This window comes from Calypte anna, chromosome 1 (genome assembly GCF_003957555.1).
Source record: "Calypte anna isolate BGI_N300 chromosome 1, bCalAnn1_v1.p, whole genome shotgun sequence".
Classification (NCBI taxonomy): Eukaryota; Metazoa; Chordata; class Aves; order Apodiformes; family Trochilidae; genus Calypte; species Calypte anna.
In genome coordinates, this window is record NC_044244.1 from 127149711 (window position 1) to 127164036 (window position 14326).

At 35.9% G+C, this 14326-nt stretch overlaps 1 protein-coding gene across 2 annotated transcripts in view; it reads left to right on the forward strand.

The window, feature by feature from the left end:
* Positions 1-14326, forward strand: part of ANOS1 (anosmin 1) — a 123919-nt gene that overhangs the window by 24783 nt on the left and 84810 nt on the right. For both annotated transcript variants that reach the window (XM_030456553.1, XM_030456545.1), the window contains one exon: positions 1046-1093. In XM_030456553.1, the coding sequence (XP_030312413.1) occupies positions 1046-1093 (48 nt within the window). The remainder of the gene's footprint in view (positions 1-1045; positions 1094-14326) is intronic.

The following is a 14326-nucleotide window of genomic DNA, read 5'->3' on the forward strand; positions in this document are numbered from 1 at the left end:
GAAAAAAACCTGTTTATGTTCCTAAGTGCATGAATGTGTACTCTGTGTTGCAATTTTTTACCCTGTTTCTCATGTTCAATCCACAGAGTTTTTCCAGTCTTCATAATATTGCTTTGATCTTTCACTATATAAAGTAAATCAATATTTTGTCTCATTTGTTTGCTAACCCAACAAACATGCACTTCTGGTTCCTTTTACTGGAAAATATTGCTTCCAAATTTGGCCCTTCAGAAGCTCCTCTAGTTGAACAGCAGATTACTGTTTATCCCTGTGCCAGTTTTGTGTTTATGTTTCTGTTCCCCTCCTGTTCTCTTTTTCTTCATCTTAAATTATTTTGCATACTGCATTGGTTGTTTTACTGCAGTGAAGACAAATGAGAGCTACAGAACATTGCTCTGTTCCCATATGAGAAATGCACTTTATTATCCAAAAATGTAAAATAAAACTGGCATGGTTGACTTTTGGTAAATTCACGGTGCATTTAATGGAGTTTGCAGTTTACTTCAAGGTTGTTCATTATCTTTTCTTGATAATTTTTTAAAATTATTGTGCAATATTGAAATGTGACTTATGGACTTTCCACACTACCAATCCCTATCAGGTTCTGAAATGCAAGTGTAACTTTTCACAGAATCACAGAATCATCCAGGTGGGAAAGGACCTCTAAGATCATCAAGTCCAACCCTTAATCCACTACCACTGGTTTTTTTTTTGTTTTGTTTTTTTGTTTTTTTTTTGCTTTTGTTTGCTTTCTAGCAAGACTACATAGTACGTGTTTATAAAAATGGACTAAAAGGTGACTTTATTCAGTTTTCTGCCACCCTTATTTGTTGAAATGCTTTCCTAACCTTTCTCTTGTCGGTTTGTATGTGCTGACCCTTTTACTCAACACTTGTGAGTTGAAATCAGGGTTGGTAATAATTTTGCAACAAAACATCATTCTCTAAGCAGAACTGAAAGGTGAATTCTGTTTAAACCTGTTTGGGTGATCATGTCTGGTCTTATAGAAATGTTCGTGTTCATGTTTTTTTTCTTTGTCTTTCAGAACAATGGGTCACTGTCTTGGTGCCAGAATCATAAACAGTGCTCAAAGGTATGTCCTTTTTTAACCCCTCTCATTTAATTTACCTTGTTACTTTCAATATCTTGTCTGTAGCTTTCTGTGCCTTACATCTTAGCCTGTTCTCAGAAGCATCTGTTTATATTTTATTTGGAAAGCTCAACCTATAATAAAATATCCAAATTAAAACCGAGTGATATACTCTTTCAGGGCAAAGGACTGATGTTTGAGGATACATGTCAAGCTTAGCTAAACACATATAATTTTCTAGTTTTCAGCAAACTTTACACTGGCTAAAAGTCTGGTGTATCATTTGTGTTTTTTCAGTATTTTTGGTCATCAGGGAGTAAAAAATGTCAATCACTTTAAAATTTCTAACAGGACTGAGGTTTGCCAAGATTCAAAATTTCACTCAGTTTGGGTATTTAATAGAAATAAATACAAATCCCAGTGGCTCTACTGGTACCCTGTCCTATCTACCATTTTACTCCTGAAAGCCAAGAGGGTAGGTGAGCTCATTGTCAACTGATTCTCCTATTCAAGTGTCTTTAAATTGTGCCTGGATAGAGGCCACAAAGATTTGGGAGTTTTACTGGGTCAAAGTGGAACTGCATACTCTAGTGCTGACTATTCGTAAACATCATGGAAATTTATCTGAAAAAGGCAAATTTGGTAATTTTTTCTAATCTTCTTAAAAAGGTATTTCCACAATAACATTGGCCTTTTAACTGAAATATTTATTCTTTTTCTTTCAATGAATGTCATTTTGCAAGTAGGACTAATTCCAAGTAATATTCTGTATTGTTTTAATAATGTAACTTATGTAAATACTGGTGCTAACCCTTGATTTTAACACATAATAATATTTCTTTACATTTAAGGAGTGAGATTACTTGTTCCTCAATCTAATTTTGATGGAAACGAATGTGGTTTTAAATGGACCTATTTAGTGTTGACTGTTTTAACTGCAGGAAAATAAACCAAACCTGATGGTTCTTGTCCATATTGAAACCACAGTATAACAATGTCAGTATAAGAAGGGAGTGCTGTCCTTTCTTCTCAATACAGTGAAACTTTTATACTTCACTGTTTCATGATCTCTGAGGCCAACAAAGCCATCTGCTATCACATCTCCCATGAATCCATATGTATTCACAAATAGCAGGTCTAGAAAAGCATTTTCCTGGTTGGTTTACTGAGTACTTGGGACAAGAAGTTATCTACTAGTTATCTACTAAAGAATCAATGAATTGTCTAGGTAGGAAGAACCTCCTGAGACTTTCAAGTGCAACCTCCCCCTGCTCAAGCATTTGTAAACAAAGATAAAAACCTTTTTCTCTCCAGGCTGAACAGTCCCAGCTCTCTGAGCTTCTCTGTATATGGCAGATGCTCCACTTAATCATGTGCCCCTATCTTTTCTTCTTTTCTACTTATGGTTTCTAAGCCCAAAATGACTTCTGCCTATTGTCATTCACAAAGCTCCTATCGAGCCCATAAAATCCCACTGCCTTCTGTCGTCTTATTAAAAGTCTTGCTAAACTGTATATCAATACATAGTGTGTGCTTTTCCTGCTCCTTTTTGCTGGTTTACTTTTACAGTGTGAGCTCCATGGTTTCAAGGCTATTCTTCTCAAGTTCTTGAAAACGCACATAACAGGTGCTTCCCTATAAAAACAACAGTAGGAGTAGAATGCTCATGAGAGTAACATGAAATGACAAAGTGCCCTGCATTGATGCTGGTTTAGTGAAAAATGTATTTTAGCCTTAAGGGGGGGCAAAATGACTGGGAAAGGCATTTCGAGTGAGTTTGTGAAGTGGAGATATTTATTTTTTTTTTCACAGCTCCTTACACAAGTTTTTCTTTTTGAAAGCAACTGAAAGTCAAATGACCAGCAAGCATAATTTAGAACTGCATGTGCAGTGGCATTTACAAGGACTGGAGATAAATGGGGATCATCATAATGCACTGTGAATTGCAATACAGCTTTCTTGTTCACAGCAGCCAAGGCAGTGGTCCCTGATTGATTGAATCTGCAGAATGGCTTGAAAGGCTATTTTTTTGAGGTTTCAGAACTGAGAGGAAAATGTGAAAATAAAGATAAATAAGTTTACAAATAGTACTGCCAAATAAACATGCTGTTACAAAAAGACAACTCTGATTTCTTTTTAGACTAATACACACTCCTGAATTCAGTCTGTGAGCAATTGTTCCAGGCTTCCAGCTGAGCTCTTTCCAAAGATAATGCAGGTGGAAAGATGAGTTAATGGTTTAAACAATTAGAGATTTGATGCACTCTTCCATCTGTCAAAGCCCACTGAAATGAAAGCTCACAGTTTTAATTTGTGCCTCCAGCATCTAACTCAGTCTGAAATGGTGTCAGCGATTTGCCCTGCCCACAGTCCTGTCATTCTTATGGTAAGCATTCTGTGCACACATGCTGGGAGACTTTTATCAAACATATTAGTGTGCATTTGAGAGAACATTAGCCTGAAATAGCTGGAACATTCCAGGTTTCTTAGCCTGGAAACTCATCTCTGCTGGAAAGTATGTTGAGCCACAGTTGTGTACACAAGAAAGCTACAGCAGGATAGCCATAGCTTTGTAAAATTTAAGAGGAATAGTGGTTCTTGGTATTGTCAGTCTATTGAGATTTAAGTTACCACCCGTGAGAGGGTGAGATAATGGGCATTTTAGATTTTTGGCTAAAAAGAAAGAATGAATAAATGTTTCTTTCTTGATCTACTAGACAGAGTGGTTTTCTTTCATCTGGAAAAAAGATAGACAAAGCCATTTAATAGAGCAGAGTTCATAAGAATTGGTTAGGTTATTGATGTGGTAAATAGATAAAATAATCCTGAGCATTATAAGGGATAAGAAGGCAGATGTAATACTGATTGCTTGCATTCTTATGGATGATATTTTAAATTTTTTTTCAAATTATATTCATCTATAAAGAGGTAGAGAGGGTGAGACAACCATTGTGGTTACATGATTAAAGCTGAACTAGCCAAGAAGTAGGTTGACTGAAGTTTCTGGATATTTGTGTTTGGGGAAATAGAAGAAAGAGCTTTGTGATTCAGTGTTTATGTTTATACAAAAGCACTAATGTATAAATGGGCTGTGTTGACTGGAATCCCTTTGTTCTCTATGGACCTTAAGAACTGACAGATAAACAGAGTTCACATCCAAACAATGTTTAGAGTACATTGTAATTCTCAGATGCATCACACTATATTTTTAAATATAAAATTTTTCTTTCAGGTATTTAAAACCCCCCAAAAATTCTATTAGAACATGGGACACTGAAATAAGTGGAAATGAAGAAAGTTCATATTCTTCAGTTACCATGTTGAATCCCATCATTCATACTCCCAGTTTAATGCTGTGTTACCAGCTAGATTCTCCACAGATAAGTAAACCTGAAGGTGTGGAATAACCTGCTGCTAGAAGAAAAATTACTGAATTCTTACTACTTAATTTTGGTTGATACTGTGAAATGTAAAGGGTGGTCCTTCCCCATACACTAATTTTGGTTTCTCAACTCTTACTGTTTATAAGTTTGTTCAATTTAGGTGTTTTTGTCTTGAAGAAGTGATCTTGGGGCTTGACAGAATTTGTTTTGCTTGGCCTTCTCTCTGAATAGTCCTGCTGATAACTCCTTCTCTAGGACAAATTATTAGAATAATGTTATTTTATTTTTTTATGGTATCATAGAGTAGTTTTGGGTTGGAATGGACTTTTAAAAGTCATTTAGTCCAGCCTTCCTGCTATGATCAGTGACACCTTCAACTAGATCACGTTGCTCAGAGCCTTGTACAGCCTGACCTTTCTAGGGATAGGCAACCTGTTGAGTGTTTCACCACCCTCCTTGTAAAAAATTTCTTCCTTATTATGTTGTGTAAATCTACCTTCTTTCATTTTGAAACCATTGCCCCTTACCCTATTGCAACAAGCCCTGCTAAGAAGTCTGTCTCTATCTTATATGCCACTTAAAGTATTGAAAATCTACTATAAGGTCTCCTCAGACCCTTCTCTTCTTCAGGCTGAACAACCCCAAGGCTCCCAGCCTTTCCTCAAATGAGAGGAATTTTTGTTGCTGTTTTGTGTGATCATTTTTCTTCTGCTAAAAGATGAACACTGCATCTAGAGCCCTTACAATGGGTAGGGAAGAAAGTATCACACTGGTTGTCTGTCCCTGTGTGTCAGGTTTTCTTTGATGCAAAATTCTGCTGAGTTTCTCATTGATTTTCATTGTGGGTTTATAGAAAAGGCTGGAGCTTGCTTTTCTGGCCTCTTTTATCTAGTCCACTTGCTAAGGGAGGTAACCAAGTCTGACCACTGTGCTGTTTGAAATTTAAACCACTGAATGCTGAGCAGACTGAACCAGTGCTGAGCACAACCAGCCAAAGATAAAGTATTACTCTTTCATGTAGAAAGGGCACAAAATTTTCATTAATGATTCAATCATGCCAACACTGGCTTTGAGGATAATACTATAGCCGTCTATACTCACATCTTAAAAATGCAAATGATGGCTTTTTACCTTAAAGTCTGCATGCTCTCACTATATGCAGATGTACATTACAGCTAAAGGGAGAAATGTGTGCATGGGCATACACACACACACACACACACACATACCCAACAGATATTTATTGAAGCTGGCATGCTGAAGCACTAAATGCTTATTTAACCTAGCTTTATCTGCTTCAATGAACACTGTTCAGAATCCAAAGATATTCAGACTGCAGAACCCTTTATTTAGAGGTATTTGGGCACAAAAATAATCCCTAGAAACTTTTAAATAGCAACAAAACTATGCAGCCCTAATCAACTGTAAGTTTTTGTCATCTAGAAAGCAGTTCATTAAGTAATATCTAGGAGAAGGCTGATCATTACTGGAGCAACACTGGTCAGAAAGTACAGACAGTACTACTAAGACTAAGAAATATTAGGAGTAAATTTGCTTGAACGAAAGGAACAGATTTATCCTTTTAAATCTTACATATTTTCCCAGGTCTCTCACTACTCATTTTGCTCAAACCTTGTACATATTGTTTTTCTCATCTTTTAATAACTTTACACTCTATATGCAGAGGGAAATGTATAACGTGGAAGTGTATTTGAAGTTTTGATTTCCCAAATACAGTATTAGTTCCCTAAGCTCAGCTGCATAAATTACTATTTGGGAACCTTAATAGCTCATGTAAGTCAGAGAATCTGTTCAAAATTTATAATTTTGCAGTTGAGATCAGAATCTTAATTTTATCTTATTAAATTACATTTCATTAACCTAATTAATTCTCAGTGCAAACCAGGCTGTAATAGTCCATTTAAATGTACGGTCCTTTTTGCCTCTTGTGGGAGACAACTGCAGTGTTAGATCAAATATAGCTCTAGTCAAGTGAGAAAGACAAAATGTACTTGCATTGTCCTTTAATATATAAAATGTATTAAAAATATTAACATTCAAGGCACTGTAGAGGGACAGAACCTGAAAACCACATCATGTCTGTATCTGAGACTTGAATTTAGAAGTTTTGCTTGACTAGACCCAAGGCACTATTCAAAACCCACTGAAGTAAGGAATAGTGACTTTAAACAAGCTTTGCATCTACCCATAAGGCAACATTGTGCTTTTTCAAGTTACTACCTTGGAGTTTCTCCATTACTGTAATAGTGAACGAAATATAAAAAGCTGTTTATGTAGATTAGGATACTGTGCTGAGAGAAACGCAACTGTCTTTGAGTGTGGTCAAGGATGTAAGTGCCCTTTTCTGCAGACACTCATTGAGTTATAAGGAAAGCATTGAGCTGGAAGTGGGAGTTATGACTTTTCCACTTTTGAGTGTCTACAAAGAATTGGGAAGCCATCTGAACATGGAAGCATGCTCTGTCCTGAAACAGAAATTGGAGGTTTTGTTTCATAAGACTATGGTATTTAATCAGTCATTAGAGATTAATAACAAAGCACTGTCTGTATATTAGAACAACTCTCTGTTCACAACAGATAATGTTTCTGAGAGGATATAGTGTAAAAGAGTTGTGTTTGTGCCATGGATTATATGCAGATCTCCTCAGAATGTTATGCCGAAATCACTTTGTGGTATAGTCACAGGTTACCAGGTCAAAAAGGTAACTGCTTGTCATCATTTGACCATGAGGAACTAAAGGAGGGATTTCAGAGAGGGGTGGAACACAGAGGGGTCTGTTCCCTCCCATACTCTATTAAGCTCAGGCAGACAGGCAGAAGTCCTTTTCTTTTTCACTCGCTCCTGCCTGTGCTGCTGTTCCCCAGCCCTCCTTTACCACCAGCTCTCCACGTGCTCTCCAGAGCCCGTATCTGTCAGGAGCTGGGAAAAGCCTTGGCTCCCTACTCCTGAGTCAGCCCTCAGCCAGGAATACACTCAGGCCTCTTTCTCAGTACTGAGGTCCCTTATGTGTCTACTGTTGTTTATAAAGGCTACTTTGTTGTTTATAAAGGCAGTCTAACTTGAAATTGATTTGCATCCTTATTTTATAGAATTGAACAGCTACATGAGTTTAAATTAAAGGGTAAAATCATATTTCTTGAATGTTGGCATAGATATTTAATGTGTATGGGAAATGTGAAGGGGTATTTTGGGTTCATGTTCAACCCAAGGACTTACCAGTGCAGGAATACCAACTGGATTAACTACACTAAAATGAAATAAGACAAAGTATAAATGTTAGCATTGTACTATTTTGATGTTGGTGCATGTAGCATAAAAGAGATTTCCTTTTTCAAGAAGTTATTTTTAGCTTATGCCTTCAGCTATGAAAGGATTGCCATAATTAATTCTGGAAAAGGGATTTTTTCTTTGGAATGTGAAACAGGACACTGAGTTATGATATTTATCCCAGAATATCTATTGTTGTGCTTAGTTTAAGATATAAAACCTGTGAATTCCAACAAATGTGAGAGTTTGCAACCTCTGACTTTGGATAAAGGAAATAGATGTCAATGTTTTATAACTGCTGGTGTCTCACAGAAAAACTCCTACATCTTTCTACTGGACTTGTTTTCTGCCCATAAATTATTTAGGGTTTTATTTTCCTGCCATTATTTGTCATTGAAGGCATTGAGGTATAGAAGTATCATCTTTCTTTAGAATTCAGCTGTTCCTGCTGCACAATTTCCTCATTCAAAGTTGTCTTTTGCTTCGTGTCATCAGACATAAAGTCTATGACAGTTGTGACCTACCTGTTATGGTAGGGTCACATGATACAGAAAATAACCACAACTCATTAATGATCACGTGTTTTTTTCGGAAGATTTATTAAATCTTTCAGTTTTCTAACTGAATATTTTAGAATTAATCTATACTTATGTAATACATTTGAATAACAAATTACTACTTTAAAAAAGGAAGAGATTTCATTGGTAGATTTCTTGCCTTGTTTTATCCCTTTAATTTTTACTCCCATCATTAAATAAACCAAAACCAGGAGAACTAAAATAATGTAGGTTTATTGAGTGGAAATGAATTTTTTATTGAAGGATAATAGTGGTGCACAAAATCACAATATGTACTTCATTCGAAGTAATATCTGGCTGTAGGGGAAATAATCTTTTTTTTTCATGATTCATACACTTAATAAGGGCTTGAAAGTATTGCAGAAATAAGAATTTAAATCCTTAAATGGCAAATAAGTAGGTCATCTTCATCTTCAGGGAAAGGCTTATTTGTCCTCATTATTTCTTGGTCCAAAATTATGCAAATTAATTTTTTAATACACTTGAAAGTAGTTATTGTAAGGAAGTGGTTGCATCTATATGCAGTTCTTTAGAGATGGCCTTTAATTTTTTTTTCCAGAAAACATCAACAGCAAAATAGATTTGCAAATACTATTCATATGCATGGATGTTTTTAATCACTAATACAGGAAGATCAGATTTACTATAAATTCAGCCCTTCCTACCCCTTTTTACTGCTTCAGTGGTAGAAAGGTTGTTAGATGTAATACTGATTTAGAAGTGTTTGGGAAGCGTACAATGTGCTTGATGGCCTTTTAAACTTCTATTTTTGGCAAATTGTATAAAAATGTTGCAGATAGTGGTGGTATTCCACAAAAGAAACAGTAGGCAGACAACATGGTGGTGAAGGAACAGTGAACAGGCACTCATAGTAGTGTAGACAGATCACATACCCACATCTTTGCCAAATGCCTTGCCAGCAGGATCCTTCTAGTGAAGGCTTGTTGTACCTCTTCCATCTGCTTACAAAATCTTCCCCCTTTAAGAACATGAGCTATGGTTTTACTTCACTAACTTAACTTTGTTAAAAAATGAAGTTTTGTTAAAAAATGAAGAGCTTATATTATGGTAATTTGAAGGGCTTTACTCCTGAATTGTAACAATTTTCTTAGTAGATTAATACAGTTCAAACAGAGGCATGTGTGGAAAGTGTGGTTTGTGTTAGCACAGAAACTGACTTGATTCATATGTTAGTTCAGAGTGACAATTTAAGTACATTACAGTTTGGGTTTTGTTTGTTTGTTTGTTGTTTTTTTCTGGGGAAAGGCTGAAGTACCTCACTAACATTGTACTTTTTATTTAGTGTTACCAAAGAATGAATTTAGGAAATGCTCTTGAGTATGTTTTATAGTGCTGTCATGAAGAGCTAGTGCATTTTTTCTTCATTACTAACATTTGTTGGGTGATGACAGGTTATCAAACAGTACAGAGCTGTTTAACACCTTGGAAGAAGACAATAAAAAAAAGTTGTGACACTTGCTTAACAAGAACCACAGTGTGCTTTGGAAAATCTGTCAGTGAGAAGACAGGCCTGTAAAGATGTCAGGCCTGTTTTGACCGTTCTACCACTTCTTTGTATTCTACTGTCTCAGCTTTGTAAATTCCCCATTTGGTATTTGAACTGAAAGCAGACATCATCTTCTATGAGGATGTAACCTGCCCATTTGATGTGGGGTGAGCAGTGGACATTGTCCACCTGGATTTCTCCAAGGCTTTTTATATGGTTCCCTACAGGTTCCTCCAAGAATAACTGCTGTGCTAACAGTCTGGACAAGGGATCCAGGTCCTGGGTGGGGAACTGGTTGACAGGCTGTACCCCAAGGATGGTGGTAAATAGCTTCTTTTATGACTGGCAAACTGGCATGAGTGGGGTTCTCCAAGAGATCAATATGGGGCTCAGTGCTGTTTAATAACTTCATAATTGATTTGATGTGATTGGGTATACTCTGAAGAAGTTTGCCAATGATACCAAAGTGTGTGGGGAAACAAACACTTTGGAAGGGAGAGCCACCCTGTAGAAAGATCTAGATAGGCTGTAGGAGTGGTCAGTTCCCCAAATTTGGCCACTTTTATGATTTAGCTGGACAGGGTGCTGGGCCATCTTGCCTAGATTGTGCTTTTGTCTAGAAAGGTTGGTGATCCTTGTGGTCCCTTCCAAGCTGGTATTCTGTGATTCTATGGTCATGTAATCTGTAAATGACATGAATAAATTTCAGAAATGTTTTATTGTGCAATGGAGAAAAACCCAAACCAAAACAAGTTTGTAATGTCTGCAGTTGCACTCAAAAGTGGTTACTCTTTCTGTTCATGGCTACATAAAGGAAAGGCTACATAAAAGGAAATTAGAATATTTTCTTATTCAAAATATTATATATGTGGTTATTTTGCAAGTACTCCTGTTGCATGCTACTGTATGCCTACAGTAATCCGAGCTCCTCAGTCATGAATTATAATGTTCATTTTGCATGCTCTGTGCTCTGCTTTTATCCAGCACTTGAAAAGTGTGATATTCTCATCTTGTCTGATTGGTGGTCTCATTTACTGTGAATGTTGCAAGAACAGTAAACAAAGCCTGGAAGAACTGTCAAGCTGCCAAATTGTATTGTTCTGTGTCTTTTCAAGACAATGCCACAGAACTTTATCTGTCTTGACACCTTTGGCTCTTGTACTAAGACAACCTTAACTAACTTCTCTTTAATCCTGTGGCCTGCCATCTAAAAATGACACATCTTATAAAGAGAACAGGTGGAAAGGCTTTTAAGGAGAGACCTCAGGGAGATGGAATAAGTTAGGAAGAAATAAAAGCAGCCAAATTGCCTAAGGGATTCCAAGACTGACAAGAGTGCATCAGAAGAAGAATGTATGGAAAACACCTCTGTATTATAATCTTTAAATAACTACGAATTCTGCTATTGTGTAAGTATATTGACTAGAATGGTATTTTTACATGAGTCCTACAGCTGTTTACAAATGTCAGTGATAATAGAAATTCTGAAACTGTTATGTTTTATTGTGTTTTCCTTTTACCTTCCTCTCTCACTCTCTCAAGAAAACTATAAAAGAGAAATGTTCCAATCTGTTCAAATGATCTGGGGATTTTGCATCGAGCTCATGTATGCTCTGGAAAATCTGAACTTAAATCAGTATGTAATTTGCTTTCAACTGAATATTGAGCTTCTTTTATTTGGAACATTAGATTTTATGCGTGAAAGGTAAACACTGGGACATAAAATCACATCTTGATAATGTTGTTGAATTTTTAATTGCTTCAACTAGTTTTTATGACTTTTGCTTTTAATGGGAAGTTGCTATCGACAGCACACATCTTCAGTAGGTATTATAAACAATGAGAACTTTAAAAGTGAAGGATGTATATAACAAAGTGCCAGTCTGAATAGAGAATGTGATTATAGCATACTTCTGGGATTTGGAGGTAGGTTCTCTATCTTACACCAAAGTTAATCATCTTCTAGTTGAACAGTTAAATACTGAGGACATCTTTTTTTTGAGTTGTCTTATACTTCAGCCAATTGACAGAAGATAAGTTTCTGTAGCCACCCCTTCCAGCACTTTCAAAGTGCAGTGGAGCTTATTATAAATGAATGACTCATACATTGGGTGGAACAAATGCCCCATTGGTAGCCTATAGAGATAATAACGCTGACCTCCGGTCATCTTACAAGAGAACTCTCTCGTGTAGGTCGACTTCCCACTGCTTTAAACCCAACCTAAATAGACTATTCATGGGGAACTGGACTGACAGATTAGAGATTTATATGCACAAATGTAGGCATTAGCAGCATGGTCTCTCTACTTCAGGATACGAGTGGTAGTTTAAATATCTGACCACTGAAAGCAGAGGACCATTTTTCTGTAAAGAAGTAGGTTTGTAAACTTCCTCCAGACTCACTGAAATCTGTAGGGTGGTCATAAAAGTCCAACCTTGCAGTCTGTGTTTATGCAGGACTTCCAATAGTATGAAATTGTTTGGAAAGAAGGGTTATGATAGCACTATTACTTCAGAAGTGACATTGGGGTAGATGAAAAGAAAATAATTTCATGTTTGAAGTCACATATGCTTAAAGAACCATTATTTGGTTTCTCCCTTTTAGTACACTCAAAAGGAGAAGGCAAGAATAAATTTGTAAAAGTAAGACGTTTTACTGATGTCAAATGATAGGCATTTTAGGAGGATCTTGAGATCCTAAATTTAAGCTCCAGAATATGAAAGAGATGATCTTCACTGGTTCAATTTTTTACAACACAAAGTATTGTCTAAGTGTGTCAAATATCTTTATCTTCAAACTGTAAGTATTAATTTTAATGTAATGCAAATTGTCAGTAGAACCCTTCCACCTAGTTTGTTTTAGAAAGAAGTATAATTTGTGCCTTTCTGCAGCGATGTCTTCTCCCTGATTTTAACAAAAGGTTATATTGAAAAGAATTATTTTGAAGCAGATGACAGATTACTGAAAAGACATTTTTATTGCTTAATAGCATTCTCCCACAGAGGAAAGAAAAACAAAGAAAGAGCAAGAGGGGGGTAGGGGTAAAAACTCGCAGCATTCCCTAACACTAATTTAAGGAAAAACAGATGAATTGACAATATACTGTTGTTTTCTTATTTTGCTGTTCTTTTCCTTTTTTTTTTTTTTTAAGTATGAGAATCTTAAGACATTATTTCATTTTTCTTAGGCTTTTTAGTACAGAACGTTGACATGCAGCTGGATTTATCAAAAAAGGTTGTTTTTAAAAATTATTACTCCAGTTATATTTTGTCCGCACATCAGTGCTACTTGATTTACCTAGAGAGGAATAGTAAAAATGTGTTGGAAATTTGCATGAAACAAAATTGTACTATGAATATACTATGAATGAGAAGTTCGATCCAAATGTACATATAAATACCAGTCTGAACCCCTCACAGCCTTAATATGGGACAAAACGTTACGATTGGATCTTACAATGTAAACTACTGTGAAATAATGTCAAGATTTCAATTTTCTTAATCAGTTTTGATTCCACAGTTTTTAATTTTTACTGAAAGCACCTAAACTGTTTCATGTTTTTTACATATTTCTGTGCTCTGAACCTGCTGATATAACTCCTGAGAAAATTACTCTTGTTGATTAGTAATACAGTATGTATCTGTATCTAAATATATTTGAAAATAAATATGTTTTTTCTCATTGAAGCAGATGAATTGATTTTGACAATGATATTTTATTACCTGGCTCAGGAAGCTTTTTTGAGACGTGAATACATAGATCTTTTTTTGGTCTTACCTTCCACAAGACAAATCCAGCACAGCATTTTCCTGGAGCTTTCTTTTCTTTGTACTTAGGCAAAATATCAGTGACAGTCAAGATACTGCAGTGATGCAAAGTCTTCTCCCAGTAATAAATCCCTTCAAGTTGAAGATTTTGCAACTAGGAACCAAACTTCGTGATTTTCTATTTGGAAGTTGCAGGAGACAGCTGTGAATACACACACGTATTAATTCTTTTGTTACTGGTTGATGGCAGAGGTTTTAGTAAACCATCTTGGATAGGAAAATTTCAATTTTATACAGAATTCATTTTTCTAGTATTGATTTCTTTTCCCATGTAATATAACCTAAAGTAAAACATGGTGTTTGGGAGAAATAGAACATTTTTACTTGTTTTTTCTGCTGCATTATCTATGTAAAGCAGGCTCTACCTATGCAGAAATGAACAATTCTCAAATATACTAATTTATCTTGCTTTTTAAATTTCACTTTCTTAAACTCTGTTTTTAAAGTACTATGTGATTGGAGAATATTTTGATTTTCTGAATATGTGGATTAGGCTTAGCCTTGGTCTTGACTTTTGCTAGCATTTCCAAAGATGTGCCTTTTATTCTTAGAGGCAGTTGCCGCAAAAAGGCAGAAAAGAAGCACAAGTGTTTGGCATCTTTTGTTTCCAGATGTGCTACACATCAACTCGCCTTATCTTTCAGCTCCCAT